Raw genomic sequence first — 25,689 nt, 5'->3', positions numbered from 1 at the left:
GTTTTTATTAAAAGTTGTTCTTTCTGTTGTCTTCAACAGTCTCTTTGGTAACAGCTAAGGCTATTAAAAAGAGTTGGTTGTGATGTGATAATGTGTTTATTGATGAAAGGTTTCCTACTAGCAACAGTATAGAGATGCTATGTCACCCATAAGTTATGATGAACAGTATCTGTGTTTATCAGTCCTTTATGAAACTTATAACATTTATTCTAAATAGTAATATATGGATAGTGTTAGTAAGACATGGTGAATGTATCAGTACACATTCTACTCTACTCTTTTTAAACTTACATGTCAGGGTTTATTAATTATTGTTAATAACCTGTGTATCTTGAATGTCATTTTGTATCAGAACCAAAACATTTGTAACAGTTTTTAGCAGTTTCAGCTTGTTGTGTGTGACACTATTGCTACTGAGTAAAGTTAACATAATGTTGTATTGGTGCGATATTGAACCAAACTGGGTACAATTTTGCCACAGTGATGTTTAGTGTGTAAAATCTGTCTTATAAAAGTTCTTAAGCAACATGACTTAAGACAGGAGAAGGTGATATGATGAAAATGAACCTATAGAGTAGCTGATGGTGTTTTTTGTTGTTGTTGTTTTAAATTATGTTGATGTTTATGTTTATGCATATTAGCCATAGCTTTCATTTTTAACAAATGATATCATAAGAAATATAAATTATAATAAATGACATTACAAAAAGTCATTTGTCAAATGAAAGAACTTAAAACTAAAACATTTCATACTGTTTACAACCTAAACAGAATATAAAAACAACAACATAAGAAATATCAAGTGTCATTTCTTCCTACCATCACCCAGCAGGTTTTCACTTCTGTAATACGTTGTGAAACACTTCATGGTCCTTTTTTCTCTTTCTTATCACACAAGAAACTATTATTGACTTAATTATTTATTATTGTAATCCCACTGCTCATTATTGTAATTAATTATTTATTAAATATGTTCTTTGGAGCCACGTTTCATATAGACAGTTACAAACTTTCTAAGAAAAACCTGTTTTCTTTTTTCAAGGAATTTGAACATTATATTAGAATTATTGAATAATGTAGTAACCAGACACTAAATTGTCTGACAGTAACACTTCTAATTTCATTATTTTGTTTTATTAATTATCATTTTTTGTATTACCCCCACATGTTCTGCATTTTTGCAAATAGCAAAAAAAAAAAAAAAAAAAAAAAAAAAAGGAGGAAGAGGTTAAATTGTGCAATAACTTCTCCTGAAACTGCTGTACAGGGGCTGTTCAGAAGCAGATAACAGTCTGTGGTCACTGATACATTTAACACATCATAGTGGTGGAACAGCAGCACGTAACCAGGAAGCTTTGTGGTATTTTACTATTTAGCATGAATACAATTTTAAGCAGGAACTTCTTGAACATGTTTATATTTTCCTGTGAGGCCTTCTGTGTTTCCTTACTTTAATTATCATTATTATTTGTAGTAGTAGTAGTAATGATAGCAGTAGTAGTACTCCTGCTGCTTTTCATTATGTGTTCACAGTACTTTTATTTGTGAGTTGAGTTTTCATGATCAGGTTTTGCGTTCCTCTCCATGCCTCCATGTTTTCTCCAGTTCCATTTTGTGCATTGTCGGCATGTTTGTGTGAAACTTTGGGGAACATTGTGATAGTGGAAATAATTGTTTTGGCAGGAACAGAGATTAGTAGATGCTAAAAAACCGTGTGAAATGTGAAAAATAAAGCTTGAGATATATACTGATATACAGCTGGGGAACAGGAGATGTGTATCTGTGTCTGTGTGTGTGTGTGTGTGTGTGTGTGTGTCTGTGTCTGTGTGTGTGTGTGTGTCTGTCAAAGGCTACTTTTGGGGACAAATTTCAGATTAACCTTATTTTGAAGTCTGATTAACCAGACTGAACGGCACAAAATACTAACAACTCATTCATTACTTATCAGCTACTCTGCAGCTCTCCTCAGCTTTATGGAGCTTTATAGAGAGTTTCAGTTCATTGTTTATCTGTCACCCTCTTGGTTCACTCTCTGCACTCTTATAGCTTCATTTTCAGCCACAGCAGGCAGCTGTTATCAGAGGAAAAGCTCTAAAAACCCACTGTACACTACCTGCTCAGCACCAACAGACAGTTAGCTGTAGACTAGCTGGTGAACATAGTGGAGCATTTAGCAGCTAAAGAGCCAGATATTTCCCTCAGGAGTTGGTAAAGACCAAAAACAGAGCTAAAAGAGAGTGAATATTGGACTTCCATTCACCAGGTGAATGAGACTAACCTTTGTCCTAATATTCATGTCTTTTTCAATGCTCCTGCATGCTTTATAGCAAGAATGCCAATCGCAACAATCTTGAAAAAGTACAACTTCTTTCTTCTTTAGAAGTCTAAGTAGAGGAACCTCCTGTGTCTCATACTCACCACTCAATCAGGTTGAGATCCTGCAGCTTTCAAAAGTAAATTTTGTGTGTTTCCTTTGTACTTTTTTTGTTTTACTGTGTGTCATACATGTAGAGGCAATAATGGTGTAACTCTATATATAATGTAGCACATAAAAACTGTGAATTTAGTGATGCAAAACAAGGAAAACAGTCATGAAAACCAACATGCAAACAGTGACAGTTTACTGCTGTCCAACCAGTAAGTTTCTCCCTCTCTTCCCTTCTATACAAATTTGACGTGTGAGAAATACAAGTATCTGTCTGTCTCATAAACAAACAATATGAAAAAATTGTGATAATAGCTAACAACACAGAAAATATACAATATTTTGAATAATAAAACTGAGTTAAAGTAGGACACATAATATAGAAACATAGAAACAGGGACGAATGAGAATAAAGGTAGTGGCACTGCTTAGAAATGTCTTCCAGGAATTCCTGGAAATGATAAAAGCTGAGTTTTATAATATTTTCATTTGAAATGTTGAAATTTTTCTGAGTTACTTTCACAACAAAGTTCAAACTCTCAAAGGAAGATAAAACCACAACCCTGTATGTGACATCTTTGAGGATGTTACATATCCTGTGTTGTTTTGGCCAATCAGAGAGTGATGTGATCTGAGATCAGTTAATCACAAATGTGTTTCAGTGCTCTCACTCACCATATTTACTGTAGACTGTTTGGATGCAGACGACCAAACATCAACCTCTGTGTAGGGAACTCATCCAGGTGTGGTCTTGCAGCTTTCGAGGTAAGTTTTGTGACATTTTTCACTTGTGTATGTAGAGATTGTAAAAATGACATTAGAACTGCAAACAGTCATGATAATGAGTATGCAAACTGTGACAAGCAGACAGCTTTGGACTGTAGGTGTACAGAATAATGTGGTTAAACCAACTGTGTTTTATTTCATTTGCGTTTTTTTCCGTAAATACCATTTTGATGTGTAAAAGTTGTGTAACAAAGACAAAAAGAGGTGAGAAAATGACTAAAAAGATAATAACATTCAGAACTTTTCACTATATTGAATGAAATAAAATGAGCTAAATAAAGAAGAATGAAGAAACAAATATTCATTATTATATTTCTGTATTACTTGTATTTACTGTATGTTCTGAGCCAACATTGATCCACATAGAGGTATTTATAGTGATATTTGCAGTTTTGATGACAGCTGAGATATAAAAGAGTTTCCTCTGCTGTGATGATATGAAAAGAAATAAAATAAGATAAAAAATAAAAGTCTAACAGAGGGATAGAGTTACACAAACCAAGATAGATTACAGTCAATTAATGATTCCATCCCATAAGTGTTTCTTTTGTTTGTTTGTTTTATTTGTTGGTTATTTTTGGTGTTTGGTACATTTTATCCTTTATTGAGAGGAGACAGTAGAGTCAGACAGGAAATGAGTAGAGAGAGAGAGAGATGGGGATGACATGCAACTAAGATCTGCTGGAATCAAACTGGACATAAATGTTGTAGTTTTGTGGTATGAGTCTTAACCAGTACGCTACAGGGATGACCAGTATGTTAGTGTTGTTAAACATGGTGAATGTACCAGCCTGCAGTTGTTTCCTCTAATTTATTTTCATGCTAACTCCAAAAGTTAGTCAGAGTGCACAATCTATAAACAAAATATAAAATATGCAGATGATTCATAAAATGGTTTGGTCAGACATGCAAACCTCCTTGTCCAAAATCAGAGAGCACAGAGTTATTCAACTGGTGGGATGTCAAGTGCAGAAGACAAACCATCCTAGACCAATGTCTCTGTACCTTAAAATACTGAAATAACTGTATGACATTCTGTAGTAATGACCTCACATCATCATGTAAAAATATTTATATACATCACAAGGACTTGTATTATCTGACAAGTTATTTTTTGATGAAATATAGACCTTCCATGATTAATCGATTATTCTCATTGCTACTTTATTGCTTTATTGTTTTTTTCAAATTATTGTTTCAATCATTCTTCAAGCAAAAAGATCAAATATTCTCTGGTTTCAGCTTCTTAAATGTTATGATTTGCTCCTTTTCTTTGTCATATGCAACAGTACATTAAAAAATCTTTAGGATTTGGATTGTAGGTCAGAAAAAAACAGTAAACTGAAGACATCCCCGCGGGGAGTGCCATTTTTACAGTGTATAAAACACTACATTTTATAAACTCAAAGGTTAATCATTTATCAGGAAAATAATCAGCAGCTTAATCAATGATGAAAATAATTGTTAATTGCAGCCTTGAAGAAATATTAGTAGGAGAAAATGTAACAAAGACACTTTTTTATGGCTATAATATACACTGTATTTATGTGAACTTGCACCTCAAGACTTTAGTGATGTCACTTAACAATGTTATGTAGATATTAAAAAACTTCCATAAACTGATCTCTTATACAACAGGTTTCACTCTGAAGAAGAAGAAGATTTCTACATCAACACCTCACAGATGGAAAGCAATAATAACAGCAATGTCACATCCCAAAATAATGGTCATAACTACACTGACTATGATTATAGCATTGAAACCTATGTGATGACATGCGTAATCATTAGTATCGGCCTTCCTTTGACTCTAGCGGCCATCTACTCTCTTTATTCCCAGGTGAGTACTTTATGACTAAGATTTATTAATTTTAGGTCATGTGTCTGTCATACAGTCTGTCTGTAAAGAATCTTCATCCTGCTTGGCGGTTGGAAGGAAGTCTTGTAATGACCTATAAATTTAAGCTAATTGGACCTGAAACACATGCAGTTAACATGTGTAGCTTCATTTCAGCTTCTCTTAAGGTGAAGTTAACAGAATCATTAACTTGTAGAGAAGAAATTGTCATAAAAGATTTGTCAGGACAATTTGTACAGCATTATTTGAGCTCATTATTTTGGGATTTGATTTAAACAATCAAGAAATATATGTTCTATATATATGTATATGTTCTTGTTGTTGTTGAGTCTTGTAACATTGATTGGCCAGTGTGTCATATTTGATGACACATTGGCCGATGCATGAATGTTTCTGACTGCAATTGCTGGGCAGAGCAAAATGACATATTTATTATTACTTATAATTCCATCCACTTGTATTTTTGCACATTTTGTGCAAAGGTCCTAAATGAAAATTGAAAAAAAAAAGTTTCCGGCTGATTTGTTTATTTCTACCATTGTTTTCTTGCAGGTGCAAAATAACAGTGTTGCTCCAATCTTCATCATCAACCTCCTCATCTCTGACATCATTCAGTTCTGCTACATGATCGTCTTAGTGGCAAAACCTGACTGGAAGATCTATGAAATCTTCTGTTATATTTACTATTACAGTGTGCTGGCCAGTGTTGGCTTCATGGTGTGTGTCGCCCTGGAAAGGTAGCTATCTGTTTATCCTGTATGTTTTTAGCTACTTCCATGTGTATGACCATTATATTACCATATATATCTGAATCTCCTTAAAGTCAGGAATATTCTGTATCTGATGATAGACTGTGTATCTTGTGTTACAGGTATTTGGGAATTGCATGGCCACTGTGGTACCACGTCAGAAGAACCATCAAGATCTCTCTTGTAGTCTGTGTCGTGGTCTGGACCCTTCCTTTTGTTTATGTCCTTCCTCTCTATTTCTCGGTTAAATTTGAGATCTCAGAAACCATTTTCGCTGTCTTTCTCCTCGTTCCTTTCCCATTGCTCATATTCTTCCTGGGTGGGATCTTCAAATCGCTGTTTGCTGCCATCTCAGTCTCCTCTGATGAAAAACGACGAATTGTGGGAATTTTGGTCCTGGTGCTGCTCATCTACACGCTGGTGTTTCTACCCACCATCATCTGGTACCTGGTAGAAGACGCCAGCGATAATCATACCTTCAACAACCTGACTTTCATTCTTCTCAGATTCAGTCCCCTTGCAGACTTGATTCTGTATGTTTTCATGAGGAAAGGGGCCATAGACAAGCTTTTGGCCTCTCTGTGTTGTTGCAGAATGGACAGTGATGATAACAGCAGATCATCAGTATGAAAGACAACAACATGTACACAGTCAGCTCCATGCAGGCAGAGAAAGAGGGAGAAAGAAAAGGGAGAAAACAGATGTTAACTGTAATGTGTCTGAATGTTAACTAAAATGCACTTAAACTAGCAAAAAAGAAATAAAGTGTTTGCTGTATGACAACAAAAGACTTTGTGCCACATCATTAGTTGAAATGTTTGTGTCAGTTATGCTCAAAGAAAACTACTAAGACTTGTTGTTGTCAGCCAGTGGTGTGACCATCACAAGTAGATGAAAAGGAAGCATTGTTTTGATTATTTTGTGAGAGAAGTGGTTGGTGGGAAATGTTTGTCCATGCAGGTGAACTTTTTCTGGTTCACTGTTAGGGCTTCAACAAATGTGCATTAAGTTGATGTCTATCATTATTATTCTGTGAAGGGGACATAACATGCTTTTTGTGATTTTCTGTCATTTATATTCATAATTTAAGTCTGCCGAGGGGCAGCTTCCTGGAGCTGGCCAATCAGAACAGAGTAGGCTGATCAAGGGGGGGCCTTAAAGAGACAGGAGCTAAAACGACCTGTTTCAGACAGAGGCTGAACTGAGGGGCTGCATAAAGGGGCAGTATTAGATAAATAAGGAGTTTTTTTAACTGTAAGTCATGCAGAAACATTCCAGTAGAGCCCCAGAATAAAACTATAGACCTGGAAATGTGCATGTTATGTCCCTTTTAATCAAAGAAGCAAAACAGATATTACTTGTTGATCAACTGAGCTGTTCAACACCATGATCACCCTGTTATTATAGCTGCCACTCTGTCTTATTTCTACAGGGAGATCATCATATCAAGTCTATAGACTTTCTTCTTGTTTAGCCTCTCATACACATTATAATATGTTACTTTTTCCTACTTATAACTATGTATGTCTATTATTGTGTGTGGGGGGGGTATTTTTATGCATAAAAGTTAAACAACATATGATTTATTTCTTTTTATTTAATATAAGTTATATTTTGGGGGGTTTTGTGGTTGGCATGCTATGGCTTGACAATACTGATAACATCTTATATTATTATATGCAGTACTTTTATAAGAAATTGTAAATTTTCTGGAAATTCTATAAAAATATGTTTCTAGACAAAAATGAGAATGTTTCCTTTTTACTAATTATGTGAATTAAACCCTACAAATCAACAAAATATCTGCTGATTGTTTCTTGTATATATCATCATATAGCACAACTCTACTGTTGTGTAATACCGTGGAGGCATTTTGCTTTTTTTTCAAATCATGTATGTTTATTCATGTTATGTTCTCATACTTTTTTAGATAATAATGTGGAGCAGAAATTATATCATATTTTTCACTATAGGTTACAGTAGTGAGGCCTACTGTACATTTCCCCCTTCTATAACTTGTTGATTACCAACTGTTGCACTAATCAGCTGACACTGCAACAGCAGAGATCCAACAAAAACATATTTCCCACAATGTCTTTAAATACTTTGACTTTCTGCAAGGTGACACTTTATAAGGAAAAACATGCATTTTCAGAAGATAACGTATGATTGCTAAGAGCTTAAGATTACTACTTGATAAGTTGTGTAGTGTACACAAAAGATGATAAATTACAGTAGTTGTAATGTATTTAATCGTATGTGATTAAAGAACAGTTTAAAAAAACAAGTACTGAGTCATTACAGTACTGAACTCCATTCAGAGCACACATCTGTCATTTTACTCTCCCCAGCCCAAAATACCTGTTTGGTTTGATACAAAAGAAGGAAAAAAGAGATGCAAACAGTCATGAAAATGAACATGCAAACAGTGACAGTTTACTGCTGTTCAACCAGTAAGTTTCTCCCTCTCTTCCCTTCTATACAAATTTCACATGTCATGTCATTTTGCTCTCCCCAGCCCAAAATACCTGTTTGGTTAGTCCACAGATACCTTTGGAACTGAAATCTTGTATTTTAAAGTTTTCTCTCTGACTTTTTAGGCATTTCTGTGACTGAATTTCATCAACTCTGCACACTTTATGTGCATTGCAATGACAAAACTGAAAAGGTTTTGGCTAACTTGAAGGATAAAAACTCATTTACAGCAACAAACAGTCCTGATTGTCTGCTTATATGAAAAAAACAACTAAAAAGCCACAAGCACAACAGACTAATGTGAGCTACATGACATATTTCCATCCAGCCTGAATGATACCTTCATATAACTGATTAGATGCATAGGTTAAATGGCCATGGAGTGAGTTATCCTAAGTGATGTACAAATAAGGTACATGGAAAAGTTCAACCCTAAAAAGGCAGCTGTCTCATGCCATTGTTAAAGTGTATGCAGCAGCTGTTTCCTCCTGAGAGTTTTGGCTATAGACCTGTCTCTGCCCCCCAGTGGAATGTGCCGGTGGTGCACGAGGCCCTAGTGAGTGATCCCTATGAGCCTCTGGAGCGCTCCTCTCTGAAGGCGTTGTCATTCAAAACAGCTTTGCTGCTTGCGCTGACCTCAGCTATGAGAGTGAGCGAACTGTGCGCCCTGTCGGTTCACCCTAGCTGTTTCGTGGTGACCACAGCGGGGCTACTCTCAGACCGCCTGACTGATTTTTATAACTATCAGATTTATAGTTTCTAACCCTCTGACACTGCAGAGATCCAACAGGACACTCATACAAGTCAAGAGGTTATTTTGAAAGCCATGATCCTGTAAAAGGCCACAAGGCTGCTCAATGTCAGTTTTATTCCTTTTCAGTGTCTAATACAGATATCCAGCGTCCATTGTTGGCTTTCATCGTACTCTTCCAATATCAAACTAACAAGTGGCAGTTTTTGCTCTGAGCAAATTATTGTGAGGTTTATTTGAGTGATATTCCTGTCTGTTAACATCAGTGTTGAGCTGAATATTAAAAGAAAAACAAGAATTTAACTTAGATATGACAAGAATTAATTAGCATTTATTATGCATGCTATTGTTATGCTAATATGTATCAAACCTGCTTTGACCCCTGAAGTGATGAAATGTATGGAAATAACTATGGTGAGCAACCTGCAGTCTGAGGAAGGCCCACAGTTAGACCCATACCAATTTGCATACAGACACCACAGAGGAACTGATGATGTAATCACTAGTATAGTGCACATGGTCACTAAACACCTGGAGAATCCCAGGGCCTATGTCAGACTATTGTTTGTTGATTTTAGTTCAGCATGTAACACTTAATAACTCCATATATTACTTAAAGTATATGTTTCACATTTTTTCAAGTGAACATTGAAATAGCTCGCTGTAATCATTCCTCCTGTTCACACTGACCATTAGAAGATCCCTTCCTAATGTGCTTTCAATGTAAGTAATGGGGAACAAAATCCACAGTCATTGATTTCTGCATGTTTTGTGCAAAAATGGATTCAAATGTTTATCTGAACCTACAGAGAGGTGCCAGACATCCAAATTCATCAAATCAAGTGCATATCTTTATTTTAATATAAAGTTCCCTTGTTGTGTTTCCTTAGACTTTGTTTCCCTTATGTTAAATAACTCTGATGTCCAGGACTAGATGTATAAGTCTAAAATACAGAACTTTTTACGGTGGTGTGATGAACATCATCTCACCCTCAACACAAAAAGTTGGACTCTTTCAAGTACCTGGGCATCCACATGGATAATAAACCAGTATGAAATGTATCTGTCAGACGTGAACTGTCTGATTGAGAGCACTCAGGGAGCAGAACTATGCACTCTAAAGCGGTTAGAGACTTTAATCATCCAATGTAGAGCCTGCATAGAGTTAAAACATGCCCTTTGAAGCAGTCATAGATATAAACTGTCATATCTAGAGTGCACAAGGAGCATAACTGTGTGCTCTAAAGTGGTCATAGACATAATGCAGAGGAGGAGTGAGATGGTTAGGGTTAGGGTAAGAATATCAGGGTCAGAACCAATCAGAGGCACAGTAGGGGCGGGTCTTCACAGAATGAGGGTGGGAAAAAAAATAACACAAACTGGAAAATTGTTTGAACTCTCTTCCTGGTTCTGTAGTCCAAAATTACGGTGGCCCCTAAGGACAAAGCATATACAAGAGTGAAAGCACAAACAATAAGAAGAACACGCTCCAAATCCTCCTAGCAGCCTGGAGCACTTCATGTGTTTTTCCTTTTTTATATGTATTTTGGTATTTGTAGCATTTCTTGATTTGGAGCATGCTTTTTTATTAATGTTTGTGCATTCACTCTTGTGTGTGCTTTGTCCTTAGGGGCCACCATACAAAACCGTTTCTAATGAATCAGGAGTCAAACCTGTTATTGTTGTTAGTTTGGAGATGAGTGGATGAAGCCAGTGCAGCACTGCACCATCAGCAATGTGGCTTGGCAGCTTGCCAGTTATTCCATATGTAAGAGATTATACAGATGGTTTTATGTTTGGCCACTAGATGGTAGCATGAAACATGAAATGACACAGTGGTTGCATGAGTCAGTGCTGAAACATCAATGTTGAGGTGCAGATAAAATGAAGATCACACTCAATGTCGGGAGTTCATCAATATAAATATTACAAAAGTTACAATTATCACCAAACACATTTAATGTCACTTAAAATTTAACAAACTACAAGATAATCTTAAACTGGACTGATATACTGTATATGCTTGGGAGTATATTATTGGCAGAAATAATATTCCTGTTGATATCAGTTGTTTTCTGCCTTATTCTCTTTGTTTTTTTTTTACCAGGCTGTGACTCAAATGTAATGCTAATAAATGAGAAGCACAAACTGTTAAGTTTGGTCATAACATTTATATTGAAGAAGTTATGTGTTAATGTTATTAGAAATGGAGATGTGTCAGCCTGCAGTTGTTTCTTCCAACCAACACTTTACAATACGGTATACAAAATTTAGCAAAGTTACTAAGGGTGTGCCTGAATACAAATACCTTATTAAGCAAAGCACAAATAGTGTTTTTTTTGTTTTTTTTACGAATATTTGTTTCAGACAAATATTTCAAAACTATTTGTTTTCGGGAAGAGTAAAAAACATGTCAAATATCAGTGTGCAGGTCGGTTACATCACTAGTGCCATCGTCCCGTTTTAGCTTCCCCAAAGTTATAAATGGAACCACGTTCCAGCTAGTTGTACTAATGTACTTTACATATTCATGTCTGTCTACTTTTTCCTCTCTTCCGTAGTATCAGGAACCTACTGCATGTTATCACTCACCATATTTACTGTAGACTGTTTGGATGCAGAGGACCAAACATCAACCTCTGTGTAGGGAACTCATCCAGGTGTGGTCTTGTAACTTTCAAGGTAAATTTTGTGACATTATTTTTCACTTAAGTAGGAAGGGAGTATAAAAATGACATTAGAACTGCAAACAGTCATGATAATGAGTATGCAAACTGTGACAAGCAGACAGCTTTGGACTGTAGGTGTACAGAATACTGTGGTTAAACCAACTGTGTTTTATTTCAGTTGCATTTTTTTCACCTAAGTGTAATTTTGATGTGGTTGTGGTTTCATCTTCTCTTTGAGAGTTTGAATTTTGTCATTAAAGTAACTCAGAAAATTATGAACCTTTCAAATGAAAATCTTATAAAACTCAGCTTTGCATACATAGTAGTTTGTTGTTTATTTTTTGGTGTTTGGTACATTTTATCCTTTATTGAGAGGAGACAGTAGAGTCAGACAGGAAATGAGGAGAGAGAGAGAGAGATGGGGATGACATGCAACTAAGATCTGCTGGAATCAAACTGGACATAAATGTTGTAGTTTTGTGGTATGAGTCTTAACCAGTACGCTACAGGGATGACCAGTATGTTAGTGTTGTTAAACATGGTGAATGTACCAACCTGCAGTTGTTTCCTCTAATTTATTTTCATGTTAACTCCAAAACATAGTCAGAGTGCACAATCTATAAACAAAATATAAAATATGCAGATGATTCATAAAATGGTTTGGTCAGACATGCAAACCTCCTTGTCCAAAATCAGAGAGCACAGAGTTATTCAACTGGTGGGATGTCAAGTGCAGAAGACAAACCATCCTAGACCAATGTCTCTGTACCTTAAATTACTGAAAGAACTGTATTAAATTCTGTAGTAATGACCTCACATCATCATGTAAAAATATTTATATACATCACAAGGACTTGTATTATCTGACAAGTTATTTTTTGATGAAATATAAAACTTCAATGATTAGTCGATTATTCTCATTGCTACTTTATTTATACTACTACTTTATTTATGCTACTTTATTGTTTTTTCAAATTATTGTTTCAATCATTCTTCAAGCAAAAAGGCCAAATATTCTCTGGTTCCAGCTTCTTAAACAGTATGATTTGCTCCTGAGCCCCAAAGGGGCGAAGACCCTATTGTATTTCATGTGTTTGTTGTCTTCTTCTTCCTCCTCTTCTTCTTTCTTTATTATTACGCCACTTCAACCCTTAATTTGACCCCCTAAACATGCTCAAAAACTCAGCACCACCTATGTATCTAATATGGCTGCCACGGCCCATAGGAATGTCGTAGAGAGATCGAACCAAAACTTAATTATTTGTCTCATCAAGACCTACAAATCATGCACTGACAACCCTGACCTAAATCCAACAGGAAGTCCGCAATATGCCCATCAAAGTACAACTTTGCACCAATTTTGGACCCCCAAGAAACGCTATCTCCTCCCTGGGCGTTAATGGTATCGGCTTCAAACTTGAATACATGACTTATCACACTGTGCTGAACAAAAGTTGTTAAAAACTTTGTAATAACTCAAACAGTTTAGATATTGTAAGCCCTGAAAGTTGTAGTGCCACATCACACCTTACAATGTAAACCAATGGGGAGGCCATCTCTAGGCATGGACTTTGTGTCAAACAAATGGTTCTGATGTCTAAACTATAAGTCTGACCACTTTGAAACCTGTATCAATGGATTCGCAAGGAAATTTCCTACAAAAAACTGTGTTTTTTAATGTAAGATTTGGCCAAAGTCATGGGATTTATGAGGATATTTCACAAGAAGAGTGACATTCTCCTCTCCAACTGAGAGGGAGAGAGAGAGAATAGGAGGGGGGCGTGGGGGTGTGGGGGTTGAACGGAGCTCATTGAGTGAGAGTGACAGTTTAGTGATAAAGTGCTGCAGAAAAATAAAATCAAAACTAAAATTTGTAGCTCTGTACTGCAGTTTTTCCTTTATTCGGGCCCAAGCACCTAGCGGTTCGCTCACACTCTCCATTCAAATATATGAGTATTTTTCTGTGTCCAGCTGCAGTTACTTATTGTCTCTACACATCTGACAGTACACATTTCAATCAAACTTTGACCAGGTCATGTGGGTTAAAAGTCTTTACTTTTCTAAAAATAAACTTGATGAAAATTAGGAAATTAATTTGTTTTACACACAAACTCATCAAGAGTTTTGTTACTCATTGAAATTCAAGTGAATGGGCCCAAAACTTGCATAACTTTGATGCCACAGGTGTGAGCAAGACAGACATGTCTCACCCTGCAGAAAATTCTCATCCTCGCACCATTGAGATTTGATGCTTCGCCATGACAGAGGAAGTTGCTATAACTTTATTGTACATGCTCCAGTCTGCACCAAACTTTACATGTTTGATAAGAGTCCCGGCCTGAACACGTCTACATGACAATATTCCATCAGTGATGCAAACCGGTTGAATAGCGCCCCCTACAAAATTTCAGCAAAGCAGCCCCAGCAGCAGGCAAAACAGTGGACAAAGGAAGTGATGTTTATCTCCTTCTTGCATTTTCTGAAAACAGCCCGTGTCTGAAAACATCTACATGCCCGTGACAGAAGACCTTCGATTGCGTCGTGGCCCGACGTGCATGGAGGCGCGAGGGCCCGTTCAACGCTGCTTGCAGCTTTAATTTATTATTGACCTCATTGGAAAATGTTCTTTGGAGCCACGTCTCATATAGACGTTTATAAGCTTTCTAAGAAAAACCTGTTTTCTTTCTCTTTTTCAAGGAATTTGAACATTATATTAAAAATACTGAATAATGTAGTAACCAGACACAAAATTGTCTATAAGTATTTGAATGTGAAGTTGGATGTGCAATAGGTTTCCTGAAACTGCTGTACAGGGGCTGTTCAGAAGCAGATAACAATCTGTGGTTGCTGATACATTCAACACATCATAGTGGTGGAACAGCAGCACGTAACCAGGAAGCTTTGAAGTATTTTACTATTTAGCATAAATACAATTTTAAGCAGGAACTTCTTGAACATGTTTATATTTTCCTGTTAGTCCTGCTGTATTTCCCTACTTTAATGATCATTATTATTTGTAGTAGTAGTAGTAATGATAGTAGTAGTAGTACTCCTGCTGCTTTTCATTATGTGTTCACGGTACTTTTATTTGAGTTGCTGCTGCCTTTTGTTATTACAAACAACAGGTTGCACTGTGAAGAACGGCACCGTTCTACAGCGACTACATCTTTGACTACAATGACACCCTGTATGACTACGTGTTTGAAGAGTTTGTCTTTCTATAAAATGATTTTCCAACATTCTTACACGTGATTACGTGGACTGTGATCTCAATACGTTTTCCACTGACCTTACTGGCTATCTACGCACTGTATTCACTGGTACGTAAAGAATTATCAAGTTTTCCTGTATGTACAGATACAATAACCCTGAGAGGCATTTAACTAATTTAACTAATACATTTATAACAAATCAAATGATACATCTGAAGCTGAAAAAATTGACACTCCTGACATTAACATTCAATAATAAGCTTTTTATTCTGACTGGATTAACATCATTACATCAAGTCTTTAACCTTCCTAATTTAGTGTCGGCAGGTCAAATTTGACCAGGGTTTGAATTCATTAACAAGCCCTGAAAAGAACACTAATTATCATCCAGTAAAATGTTGTATCTGCTAAGCGACTTATTATTCATCGATAACCATAATATATATATACTTACTTTGATATTTTATGTACCTTAGACCACCTTTTAGCTTTCAGCTTTATAGAGAGTTTCAGCTCATTGTTTATCTGTCACCCTCTTGGTTCACTCTCTGCGCTCTTATAGCTTCATTTTCAGCCACAGCAGGCAGCTATTTTCAGAGAAAAAGTAAATTTAGTGATGCAAAACAAGGAAAACAGAGATGCAAACAGTCATGAAAATGAACATGCAAACAGTGACAGTTTACTGCTGTCCAACCAGTAAGTTTCTCCCTCTCTTCCCTTCCATACAAATTACCTGTTTGGTTAGTCTGCAGATACCTTTGGAACTGAAATCTTGTATTTTAAGGTTTGCTCTCTGACTTTTTAGGCATTACTGTGACTGAATTTCATCAACTCTGCACACTTTATGTGCATTGCAATGACAGAACTGAAAAGGTTTTGGCTAACTTGAAGGATAAAAACTCATTTACAGCAACAAACAGTCCTGATTGTCTGTTCGTATGAAAAAAACAACTAAAAAGCCACAAGCAGAACAGACTAATATGAGCTACATGACATATTTCCATCCAGCCTGAAGGATACCTTCATATAACTGATTATATGTATAGGTTAAAAGGTTATGGAGTGAGTTGTCCTATGACCAGTTTCTGTAATATTACACTGTATCAAATATTGCTCAGTAGGCCCAAGTGGACGAGATAAGACTTGTATCTGTACAAGTTTTGTTTGAGTATCTCTTGTAGTTTACGTTCAGATTTGCATTTATTTATGTGTGAGACACTTTTATCCAAAGTGAGGTACAAATGAGGTACATGGAAAAGTTCACCCCTACATGCTTTTCACAGTCTGTACAGTGAAAAACAGGAAATTGCTGCAGTGACTGAGTGACAGCTTAACAAGATCTGCAAAACTTTGAGGGAGTTAACCAACAGCTTTTACAGATATGGACATGATGAAACCAAATATCAACTTCATATTAATAACAGGAAAGGTGAGTCATATCTTACAATTACAAGTTGTTATCTGTTCAGAATAAGATTTAGATTAACTAGCAGCTAATGTGCATCATTAAAAGAAAAATAAGGTAACAGCAATGTCCTGACATGTCAGTGACATGAGTCCATATATCTAGAAAATACTGTCTGAGGTTTTTATTAAAAGTTGTTCTTTCTGTTATGTCTTCAACAGCCTCTTTGGTAACAGCTAAGGCTATTAAAAAGAGTTGGTTGTGATGTGATAATATGTTTATTGATGAAAGGTTTCCTACTAGCAACAGTATAGAGATGCTATGTCACCCATAAGTTATGATGAACAGCATCTGTGTTTATCAGTCCTTTATGAAACATTTATTCTAAATAGTAATATATGGATAGTGTTAGTAAGACATGGTGAATGTGTCAGTACACATTCTACTCTACTCTTTTTAAACTTACATGTCAGGTTTTTTAATTATTGTTTTATTGTTTATCTAAGTAATGATAGATATGTCATTTTGCTCTGCTCAGCAATTGCAGTCAGAAACATTCATGCATCGACCAATGTGTCATCAAACATGACACACTGGCCAATCAATGTTACAAGACTCAACAACAAAAACATATATAGCCTATATATATATATATATATATAATTTTTAGCTAAAGCTTGTTGTGTGTGACACTATTGCTACTGAGTAAAGTTAACATAATGTTGTATTGGTGCGATATTGAACCAAATTGGGTAAAATTTTGCCACAGTGTGTAAAATCTGTCTTATAAAAGTTCTTAAGCAACATAACTTAAGACAGGAGAAGGTGATATGATGAACATGAACCTATAGAGTAGCTGATGGTGTTTATACATATTAGCCATAGCTTACATTTTTAACAACTGATATCATAAGAAATATGAATTATAATAAATTACACACAAAAGTCATTTGTCAAATTAAATAATTTAAAACTAAAACATTTCATACTGTTTACAACCTAAACAGGATATAAAAACAACAACATAAGAAATATCAAGTGTCACTTCCTCCTACCATCACCCAGCAGGTTTTCACTTCTGTAATACGTTGTGAAAGACTTCATGGTCCTTTTTTCTCTTTCTTATCACACAAGAAACTATTATTGACTTAATTATTTATTATTGACCTCATTGGAAAGAATTACTCTCTGTATTACCCAAATATGTTCTTTTTTTTTCAAGGAATTTGAACATTATATCAGAAATACTGAATAATGTAGTAACCAGACACAAAATTGTCTGACAGTAACACTTCTAATTTCATTACTTTGTTTTATTAACTATCATTATTTTTGTTACCCCCACATGTTCTGTATTTTTGCAAATAGCAAAAAAAAAGGAGGAAGAGGTTAAATTATGCAATAACTTCTCCTGAAACTGCTGTACAGGGGCTTTTAAGAAGCAGATAACAATCTGCAGTCGCTGATACATTTAACACATCGTAGTGGTGGAGCAGCAGCACGTAACCAGGAAGCTTTGTGGTATTTTACTATTTAGCAAATATACAATTTTAAGCAGGAACTTCTTGAACATGTTTATATTTTCCTGTTAGGCCTTCTGTATTTCCCTACTTATACTTACTAATGATCATTATTATTTGTAGTAGTAGTAGTAATGATAGCAGTAGTAGTACTCCTGCTGCTTTTCATTATGTGTTCACAGTACTTTTATTTGTGAGTTGAGTTTTCATGATCAGGTTTTGCGTTCCTCTCCATGCCTCCATGTTTTCTCCAGTTCCATTTTGTGCATTGTCGGCATGTTTGTGTTAATCTTTGGGGAACATTGTAATCATGGAAATAATGGTTTTGGTAGGAACAGAGATTATTAGATGCTAAAAAACCGTGTGAAATGTGAGAAATAAAGCATGAGATATATACTGATATACAGCTGGGGAACAGGAGATGTGTATCTGTGTCTGTGTGTGTGTGTGTGTGTGTGTGTGTGTGTGTGTGTGTGTCTGTCAAAGGCTACTTTTGGGGACAAATTTCAGATTAATTTTATTTTGAAGTCTGATTAATTAGACTGAACGGCACAAAATACTAACAACTCATTCATTACTTATCAGCATCTCTGCAGCTCTCCTCAGCTTTACGGAGCTTTATAGAGAGTTTCAGCTCATTGTTTATCTGTCACCCTCTTGGTTCACTCTCTGCGCTCTTATAGCTTCATTTTCAGCCACAGCAGGCAGCTGTTATCAGAGGAAAAGCTCTAAAAACCCACTGTACACTACCTGCTTAGCATCAACAGACAATTAGCTGTAGACTAGCTGGTGAACATAGTGGAGCATTTAGCAGCTAAAGAGCCAGATATTTCCCTCAGGAGTTGGTAAGGAACAAAAACAGAGCCAAAAGAGAGTGAATATTGGACTTACATTCACCAGGTGAATGAGACTAACCTTTGTCCTAATATTCATGCCTTTTTTAATGCTCCTGCATGCTTTATAGCAAGAATGCCAATCGCAACAATCTTGAAAAAGTACAACTTCTCTCTTCTTTAGAAGTCTAAGTAGAGGAACCTCCTGTGTCTCATACTCACCACTCAATCAGGTTGAGATCCTGCAGCTTTCAAAAGTAAATTTTGTGTGTTTCCTTTGTACTTTTTTTGTTTTACTGTCATACAGCATATAGGCAATAATGGTGTTACTCTATTCATAATGTAGCACATAAAAACTGTGAATTTAGTGATGCAAAACAAGAAAAACAGAGATGCAAACAGTCATGAAAACCAACATGCAAACAGTTTACTGCTGTCCAACCAGTAAGTTTCTCCCTCTCTTCCCTTCTATATAAATTTGACATGTGAGAAAAACAAGTATTTGTGTGTCATAAAATATACAGTAAAATATACAGTATTTTCAATAATAAAACTGAGGGAAAGTAAGACACATAATATAGAAACATAGAAACAGGGACGAATGAGAATAAAGGTAGTGGCACTGCTTAGAAATGTCTTCCAGGAATTCCTGGAAATGATGAAAGCTGAGTTTTATATTTTCATTGGAAATATTCACATGAAGTTACTTTCATGACAAAGTTCAAACTCTCAAAGGAAGATAAAACCAAAACCCTGTATATGACATCTTTGAGGAAGTTACATATCCTGTGTGGTTTTGGCCAATCAGAGAGTGATGTGATCTGAGATCAGTTGATTACAAATGTATTTCAGTGCTTTCACTCACCATATTTACTGTAGACTGTTTGGATGCAGACGACCAAACATCAACCTCTGTGTAGGGAACTCATCCAGGTGTGGTCTTGCAGCTTTCGAGGTAAGTTTTGTGACATTTTTCACTTGTGTATGTAGAGATTGTAAAAATGACATTAGAACTGAGTATGCAAACTGTGACAGGCAGACAGCTTTGGACTGTAGGTGTACAGAATACTGTGGTTAAACCAACTGTGTTTTATTTCATTTGTGTTTTTTTCCCGTAAATACAATTTTGATGTGTAAAAGTTGCGTAACGAAGACAAAAGAAAATACCTAAAAAGATAATAACATTCAGAACTTTTCACTATTTTGAATGAAATAAAATGAGCTAAATAAAGAAGAATGAAGAAACAAATGTTGTTTATTATATTTCTGTATTTCTTGCATTTACTGTATGTTCTGAGCCAACATTGATCCACATAGAGGTATTTATAGTGATATTTGCAGTTTTGATGACAGTTGAGATATGAAAGAGTTTCCTCTGCTGTGACGATATGAAAAGAAATAAAATAAGATAAAAAATAAAAGTCTAACAGAGGGATAGAGTTACACAAACCAAGATAGATTACAGTCAATTAATGATTCCATCCCATAAGTGTTTCTTTTGTTTGTTTGTTTTATTTGTTGGTTATTTTTGGTGATTTGGTACATTTTATCCTTTATTGAGAGGAGACAGTAGAGTCAGACAGGAAATGAGGAGAGAGAGAGAGAGATGGGGATGACATCACAAGGACTTGTATTATCTGACAAGTTATTTTTTGATGAAATATAGAACTTCAATGATTAGTCGATTATTCTCATTGCTACTTTATTGCTTTATTGTTTTTTCAAATTATTGTTTCAATCATTCTTCAAGCAGAAAGATCAAATATTCTCTGGTTTCAGCTTCTTAAATAATATGATTTGTTCCTTTTCTTTGTCATATGCAACAGTACATTAAAAAATCTTTAGGATTTGGATTGTTGGTGAGAAACAAATAGTAAGCTGAAGACATCCCCGCAGAAATTTTGAGTGTCATTTTTTTACAGTGTGTAAAACACTACATTTTATAAACTACAAGGTTAATCATTTAATCAGGAAAATAATCGGCAGCTTCATCGTTGATGGAAATAATTATTAGTTGCAGCCCTGAAGAGATATTATTAGGAAAAAATGTAACAAAGACACCTTTTTTATGGCTATAATATACACTGTATTTGTGTGAACTTGCACCTCAAGACTTTAGTGATGTCACTTAACAATGTTATGTAGATATTAAAAAACTTCCATAAACTGATCTCTCATACAACAGGTTTCACTCTGAATAATGGAAGATTTCTACATCGACACCTCACAGATGGAAAGCAATTACAGCAATGTCACATTCGACTATGATTATAACTACACCGACAATGATTATAGCAATGCAAGCAATGCAACCTACCCCAATTTTGCTGAACCTAATATTCTGTATGTGATGACATGCGTAATCATTAGTATCGGCCTTCCTTTGACTCTAGTGGCCATCTACTCTCTTTATTCCCAGGTGAGTACTTTATGACTAAGATTTATTAATTTTAGGTCATGTGTCTGTCATACAGTCTGTCTGTAAAGAATCTTCATCCTGCTTGGGGGCTGGAAGGAAGTCTTGTAATGACCTATAAATTTAAGCTAATTGGACGTTAAACACATGCAGTTAACATGTGTAGCTTCATTCCAGCTTCTCTTAAGGTGAAGTTAACAGCATCATTAACTTGTAGAGAAGAAATTGTCATAAAAGATTTGTCAGGACAATTTGTACAGCATTATTTGAGCTCATTATTTTGGGACTTGATTTTAACAATCAAGACATATATATATATATGTGTGTGTGTGTGTGTGTGTGTGTACATATATAAATATATATATATATATATATATATATATATATATATATATATATATATGTAGAATTGGCCAAATATGACACATTGGCCAATGCATGAATGTTTCTGACTGCAATTGCTGTGCAGAGCAAAATGACATATTTATCATTACTTAGAATTCCATCCACTTGTATTTTTGCACATTTTGTGCAAAGGTCCTAAATGAAAACTGAAAAAAAAATGTTTCCAGCTGCTTCTTTTATTTCTACCATTGTTTTCTTGCAGGTGCAAAATAACAATGTTGCTCCAATCTACATCATCAACCTCCTCATCTCTGACATCATTCAGCTCTGCTACATGATCGTCTTAGTGGCAAAACCTGAGGATTTGAAGATCTATGAAATCTTCTTTTATATTTACTGCTTTGGTGTGCTGGCCAGTGTTGGCTTCATGGTCTGTATCGCCCTGGAAAGGTAGCTATCTGTCTATCCTGTATGTTTTTAGCTACTTCCATGTGTATGACCATTATATTACCATATAAATCTGAATCCCCTTAAAGTCAGGAATATTCTGACTTTAAGGAATGATAGACTGTGTATCTTGTGTTTCAGGTATTTGATCATTGCATGGCCACTGTGGTACCGCTTCAGAAGAACCATCAAGATCTCTCTTGTAGTCTGTGTCGTGGTCTGGACACTTCCTCTTGTATATGTCCTTCCTTTCTATTACCTGGTTGAGTTTGAGGTTTTAGAAACCATTGTCACCGTCGTCTTCCTCATTCCTTTCCCAATGCTCATATTATTCCTGGGTGGGACCCTCAAATCACTGTCTGCTGCCATCTCGGTCTCCTCTGATGAAAAACGACGAATTGTGGGAATGTTGTTCCTGGTGCTGCTCATCTACACACTGCTGTTTCTACCCAACGTCATCTGGTCCCTGGTAGGAGAAGCCAGAGATAATTATACCTTCAGCGAACTGACTCAGATTCTTCTCAGATTCAGTCCTCTTGCAGACTTGATTCTGTATGTTTTCATGAGGAAAGGGGTCATAGACAAGCTTTTGGCCTCTCTGTGTTGTTGCAGAATGGACAGTGATGATAACAGCAGATCATCAGCATGAAAGACAACAACATGTACACAGTCAGCTCCATGCAGGCAGAGAAAGAGGGAGAAAGAAAAGGGAGAAAACAGATGTTAACTGTAATGTGTCTGAATGTTAACTAAAATGCACTTAAACTAGCAAACAAAAAATAAATAAAGTATTTGCTGTATGACAACATTAATTAAATGTTTGTGTCAGTTATGCTAAAATAAAACTACTAAGACTGGTTGTTGTCAGCCAGTGGTGTGACCATCACAAGTAGATGAAAAGGAAACATTGTTTTGATTATGTTGTGAGAGAAGTGGTTGGTGGGAAATGTTTGTCCATGCAGGTGAACTTTCTCTGGTTCACTGTTAGGGCTTCAACAAATGTCCATTAAGTTGATGTTTATCATTATTATCCTTTGAAGGGGACATTACATGCTTTTTGTGATTTTCTGTCATTTATATTCATAATTTAAGTCTGCCGAGGGGCAGCTTCCTGGAGCTGGCCAATCAGAACAGAGTAGGCTGATCAAGGGGGGGCCTTAAAGAGACAGGAGCTAAAACGACCTGTTTCAGACAGAGGCTGAACTGAGGGGCTGCATAAAGGGGCAGTATTAGATAAATAAGGAGTGTTTTTGAACTGTAAGAAATGAAAAATATTCCAGTAGAGCCTCAGAATAAAAATATAGACCTGGAAATGTGCATGTTATGTCCCTTTGATCAAAGAAGCAAACCAGATATTATTTGTTGATCAACTGAGCTGTTCAACACCATGATCACCCTGTTATTATAGCTGCCACTCCGTCTTATTTATACAGGGAGATCATCATATCAAGTCTATAGACTTTCTTCTTCTTTAGCCTCTCATACACATTATAATATGTTACTTTTTTCCTATTTATATCTATATATGTCTAATATTGTGTGGGGGGGGTATTTTTATTCATAAAAGTTAAACAACATATGATTTATTTCTTTTCATTTGATACAAGTTATATTTTAGGAAGTTTTGTGGTTGGCATGCTATGGCTTGGCAATACTGATAACATTTTATATCATTATATGCAGTACTTTTATAAGAAATTGTAAATTTTCTGGAAATTCTATAAAAATATGTTTCTAGACAAAAATGAGAATGTTTCCTTTTTACTAATTATGTGAATTAAACCCTACAAATCAACAAAATATCTGCTGATGGTTTCTTGTGTATATCATCATATAGCACAACTCTACTGTTGTGTAATACCATGGAGGCATTTTGCTTTTTTTTTTTTTCAAATTACCAACGTATGTTTATTCATGTTAAGTTCTCATATTTTTTTAAATAATAATGTGGAGCAGAAATTATATCATATGTTTAACTATAAGTTACAGTAGTGAGGCCTACTGTACATTTCCCCTTTCTTAAACTTGTTGATTGCCAACTGTTGCATTAATCAGCTGACACTGCAACGGCAGAGATCCAACAAAAACATATTTCCCACAATCTCTTTAAATACTTTGACTTTCTGCAGGGTGACACTTTATAAAGAAAAACATGCATTTTCAGAAGATAACGTATGATTGCTAAGAGCTTAAGGTTACTACTTGATATGTTGTATGTAAAAGATGATTAATTATACTTGTTGTAATGTATTTAATCATATGTGATTAAAGAACAGTTTAAAAAACAAGTATTGAGTCATTTCAACTCCATTCAGAGCACACATCTGTCATTTTACTCTCCCCAGCCCAAAATACCTGTTTGGTTAGTCCACAGATACCTTTGGAACTGAAATCTTGTATTTTAAAGTTTTCTCTCTGACTTTTTAGGCATTACTGTGACTGAATTTCATCAACTCTGCACACTTTATGTGCATTGCAATGGCAAAACTGAAAAGGTTTTGGCTAACCTGAAGGATAAAAACTCATTTAGAGCATCAAACAGTCCTGATTGTCTGCTCATATGAAAAAAAACAACTAAAAAGCCACAAGCAGAACAGACTAATGTGAGCTACATGACATATTTCCATCCAGCCTGAATGATACCTTCATATAACTGATTAGATGTATGGGTTAAATGGCCATGGAGTGAGTTATCCTAAGTGATGTACAAATAAGGTACACGGAAAAGTTCAACCCTAAAAAGGCAGCTGTCTCATGCCATTGTTAAAGTGTATGCAGCAGCTGTTTCCTCCTGAGAGTTTTGGCTATAGACCTGTCTCTGCCCCCCAGTGGAAAGTGTCGGTGGTGCATGAGGCCCTAGTGATTGATCCCTATGAGCCTCTGGAGCGCTCCTCTCTGAAGGCGTTGTCATTCAAAACAGCTTTGCTGCTTGCGCTGACCTCAGCTATGAGAGTGAGCGAACTGTGCGCCCTGTCGGTTCACCCTAGCTGTTTCGTGGTGACCACAGCGGGGCTACTCTCAGACCGCCTGACTGATTTTTATAACTATCAGATTTATAGTTTCTAACCCTCTGATACTGCAGAGATCCAACAGGACACTCATACAAGTCAAGAGGTTATTTTGAAAGCCATGATCCTGTAAAAGGTCACAAGGCTGCTAAATGTCAGTTTTATTCCTTTTCAGTGTCTAATACAGATATCCAGCGTCCATTGTTGGCTTTCATCGTACTCTTCCAATATCAAACTAACAAGTGGCAGTTTGTGCTCTGAGCAAAATATTGTGACGTTTATTTGATGAATATTCCTGTCTGCTAACATCAGTGTTGAGCTGAATATTAAAAGAAAAAACAAGAATTTAACTTAGATATGACAAGAATTAATTATCATCTATTATGCATGCTATTGTTATGCTAATATGTATCAAACCTGCTTTGACCCCCGAAGTGATGAAATGTATGGAAATAACTATGGTGAGCAACCTGCAGTCTGAGGAAGGCCCACAGTTAGACCCATACCAATTTGCATACAGACACCACAGAGGAACTGATGATGTAATCACTAGTATAGTGCACATGGTCACTAAACACCTGGAGAATCCCAGGGCCTATGCCAGACTATTGTTTGTTGATTTTAGTTCAGCATGTAACATTTAATAACCCCATATATTACTTGAAGGATATGTTCACATTTTTTCAAGTCTTAAAACAACAGTCAGTTGCTCAAATGAACATTGAAATAGCTCGCTGTAATCATTCCTCCTGTTCACACTGACCATTAGAAGATCCCTTCCTAATGTGCT

The 25,689-nt window shown here is 35.8% G+C and overlaps 2 protein-coding genes across 2 annotated transcripts; both read left to right on the top strand.

Moving 5' to 3' along the window:
• Positions 1-2,919: 2,919 nt before the first annotated feature.
• Positions 2,920-7,569, top strand: LOC137197424 (ovarian cancer G-protein coupled receptor 1-like). The gene is made up of 4 exons (XM_067610825.1): positions 2,920-3,190; positions 4,850-5,051; positions 5,622-5,806; positions 5,941-7,569. The coding sequence occupies exons 2-4, from the start codon at positions 4,896-4,898 to the stop codon at positions 6,446-6,448; spliced, it is 849 nt and encodes a 282-aa protein (XP_067466926.1). The 5' UTR covers positions 2,920-3,190; positions 4,850-4,895; the 3' UTR covers positions 6,449-7,569.
• Positions 7,570-20,868: 13,299 nt separating this feature from the next.
• Positions 20,869-22,702, top strand: LOC137197423 (G-protein coupled receptor 4-like). Its single transcript, XM_067610824.1, has 3 exons — positions 20,869-21,102; positions 21,707-21,894; positions 22,033-22,702. Exons 1-3 carry the CDS (start codon positions 20,884-20,886, stop codon positions 22,538-22,540), a joined length of 915 nt encoding a protein of 304 aa, XP_067466925.1. The 5' UTR covers positions 20,869-20,883; the 3' UTR covers positions 22,541-22,702.
• Positions 22,703-25,689: the final 2,987 nt, after the last annotated feature.

The sequence above is a fragment of the Thunnus thynnus genome, chromosome 14, assembly GCF_963924715.1.
Source record: "Thunnus thynnus chromosome 14, fThuThy2.1, whole genome shotgun sequence".
Lineage (NCBI taxonomy): Eukaryota > Metazoa > Chordata > Actinopteri > Scombriformes > Scombridae > Thunnus > Thunnus thynnus.
The sequence above is the reverse complement of the archived record's forward strand: the minus strand, read 5'-3'. Positions and strand labels throughout refer to the sequence as shown.